The sequence below is a fragment of the Lygodium microphyllum genome, chromosome 30, assembly GCF_053477565.2.
Source record: "Lygodium microphyllum isolate KBCC chromosome 30, Lygodium_microphyllum_v1.1.10, whole genome shotgun sequence".
Classification (NCBI taxonomy): domain Eukaryota; kingdom Viridiplantae; phylum Streptophyta; class Polypodiopsida; order Schizaeales; family Lygodiaceae; genus Lygodium; species Lygodium microphyllum.
The window spans coordinates 70877362-70880289 of NC_141164.1; the positions used below are offsets into that span (position 1 = coordinate 70877362).

General features: G+C 44.1%; 1 protein-coding gene across 1 annotated transcript; it reads left to right on the forward strand.

Moving 5' to 3' along the window:
• Window positions 1–614: 614 nt before the first annotated feature.
• LOC148009987 (uncharacterized) lies at window positions 615–2700 on the forward strand. Its single transcript, XM_087672786.1, has one exon. The coding sequence runs from the start codon at window positions 845–847 to the stop codon at window positions 2147–2149; it is 1305 nt and encodes a 434-aa protein (XP_087528912.1). The 5' UTR covers window positions 615–844; the 3' UTR covers window positions 2150–2700.
• Window positions 2701–2928: the final 228 nt, after the last annotated feature.

Below are 2928 nucleotides of genomic sequence, written 5' to 3' on the forward strand. Positions count from 1 at the left end.
GTAATATTACTCATGTTTGCAAGCGAAAACTTCATTTTGAAATAATGTATTAGTACAATGTTAGGGGTGACACGAGGTGATGCACCGAAGGACAAGAATATGTGATCATGTACAAATATGAGTTCTAGAGTGAAACACATGCAAGAAGTACAAATTGTCATATATAAATACTTCCAATTGTTCACACTCCGCATGCTTAATCTTGTATGGTGCATCTATGCTTCTTGGTTATGTGTGGAGTAATGTTATGCTTTTAGATCCAGTTGGGAAACATGTGGATGAAAAAGTTGTAAATGAATGGCCCTTGGAAAGCAACCTTTGGAAATGGAAGCACTAAGGTAGGAAAAGGGCAAATAAAATTAATAGTTTTGGGTTTTTAAGTTCGCATGGTAGCTAAGGGTGGAGAGGCAAAGCATTTGATATATACCTCCACAACAAAATGTATTAATAACAATACAAATAGGTTTAATCCCACTCAAGGCCAAGGTTGGAAAGGTAAGGAGTCCCAGGGTTTTCAAAAGTGCTCTCTCTCTCTCTCTCTCTCTCTCTCTCTCTCTCAGTGGAGCTATATATACATGTGATCAGAAGAACGCATAATTCTCACAATCGAAAGGGCTTTCTTGATTAGTGTTTAATTGAAGAGCTTGCTTATAGTGTCTCTACACTTATCTTGTCTGATCCACATCTTCTCTCTCTCTCTCTCTCTCTCTCTCTCTCTCTCTATCTATCTATATATATATATATATGGGGATCTATTTACCTCTGGGCAAGCAATAGGCAAGCCCTCTCTTGCTCCCTCTCAATATCCTTCACAGCTGCCACTCATTTGCCACATACAATCAATATGACAATCAATCCGCTGAGTGCTAGCTCGTACTGGCCCTCCCAAGGTTGCGCCGGCTTGCCTAAGCCAGCAGCAGCTCCTAGCAGCATTAAAAGCAATACTGCTGCTGCCTCTAGTCACAATACTCGTAATGCCAATGCTGGCTACTCATCATCTTGGCGAGCTCCCAGGCCATGGGAACTCCGCAAACCAGTTGCAGTAGCAGGCGGTATCGTCTCTCCGTCGGTATTGGACCAGGACTACTGGTCTGATGCGTCTCTTTCAGTGCAGGAAAAGGAGTATGGACGGGAGCAAGGCTGGCCGTCAAGGAGCAGGTTGGGCACAGCCGATCATGTCAAAGAGGAAGAAAAATTATTAGTGCTAGAAGATGGGAGCCCAAGTGATCATGAAGGAAGCATCGTATATTCGAGCTGCGCCTCGCCTGACGATGAAGATGATGATGATGATGATGATGATGGAAGCCGTTGGAGAGAGAGGCCAGCTTATAAGGGGAGGATCAATGCGTTCCCGCCCCCCATCTGCTCCCCCACACGCTGCGAGTATAGCAACACCAGCTGCGCTAGCTCTCGCGGCCGCCTGCGTCGATCGTTGCCCCCGGCTATGGAGACCCTTCACCACCTCCGGTGCGTGCGGCAGAACGGTCGCCTTGTCGTCAGTTCCCACCCGACCCCCATCGGCCCCCATCGCTACCTCCAAGCTCACCGACACCATGGCCGCTTGCAGTTGACGCTCTTCGAAGCTGCCCCTTCAAGCAGCCACCATAGCTCCCCCCACCCCACCAGGCTCGAGATCAACAACCTCCTGGAAGAAGAGGCCACCCTAGAGTCACAACCACCCCTTCAAGGAGTAAAGGGGGTCACACTAGAGTCACAACCACCTCTTCAAGGAGTAGAGGAAATGCCACAGGAACAAAGATTAAAACCCATGGTAGCAAAGCATCTAGCTCAAGAACAAAGACTAAAGCCCATGCCTCCCCAGGATCAGAGAGAACCAAACATATGCAAGACTTCACCCTCATCATCATCATTACCAGAGGTACCCTCCATGCCACAATACTCCTCCCTTCCCCATACACTACTCGCACACATTGCCTTATCACATCCTACTATTGTTCCCAATTCTTACAAGATTTCAGAGCCTGATCTTGTCCCTCTCATTACCAACAAATCTAACAATGAAGAGGTGGCCTCTTCTTCCTCCAATAAGATGATCAACTTTACAAAGGTTGATTCTATAAGCCACCACAATCACTCTGTGGCTAGCTTCCTTCACAATCTTACAAGGGTGAGGCCCCTCGTATACTAGGGGTATAAAACCCTCCAATAGTCTAGCTCTTTTGCATCACAAATAATTTTCCACACTTGTATCTCCTTACCTTGAATCAACAACACCAACTTGCACATCTTACTATCCACCTTCTCTTGTATACTACCCCCTCTACAATCATATTGTAGCTCTCATATGCAGCTTCGCTCTCTTCTAGAGAAGTGGGGCAAAACATAGTATCCATCCTAAATGCTCTCGTATTTCCTCCATTTGTTTGGGAGAACCCTTCTAAGGACTTACATTATCTTTGTTAGTGAGTCCACATGACAATTTTCTCTTTTGTTGGAGAGTGCTCAAAGTGCTTATGAAATCCCTCTTGAAGAGTCGGGACACCACAAGTTCTTTCTAATCTTCTTTTTGCTTGTGAAGCCCTTATAGGACTCTTAATAAAAATTCTTAGACTTACATTGTCACATCATGAGTTCCTTTGAGTCTTGTTTGTTGTCTACTATGCATGAATGCTTTTATGTCCTGAAATCTTGTGATATACTATAAACATCTAATCATTACATGTACTCCAAAGAATTGCATCCGTCAAAGTTGAAAAAAGTTGTCAAGCTAAAACTTTGTCCCTTTTTGGCCCACTTAAGCAAACTAAGAGAAATGATTATGATAAAGCTTTTTTGTATCACTAGTAAGAAACACTCACTCACTTCTTGTATTACAATGTTGTCCTAAATGTATTGCTTTCATGCTGTTGATGTTGTTTAACCAACCCAAATATACTTGTTGGAAACTATAGGCAAAAACTTTTTAGA

Bases quoted from the DNA above. Each gene is read 5' to 3' on its own strand.
- LOC148009987 (XM_087672786.1), top strand. From the start codon at position 845: ATGACAATCAATCCGCTGAGTGCTAGCTCGTACTGGCCCTCCCAAGGT.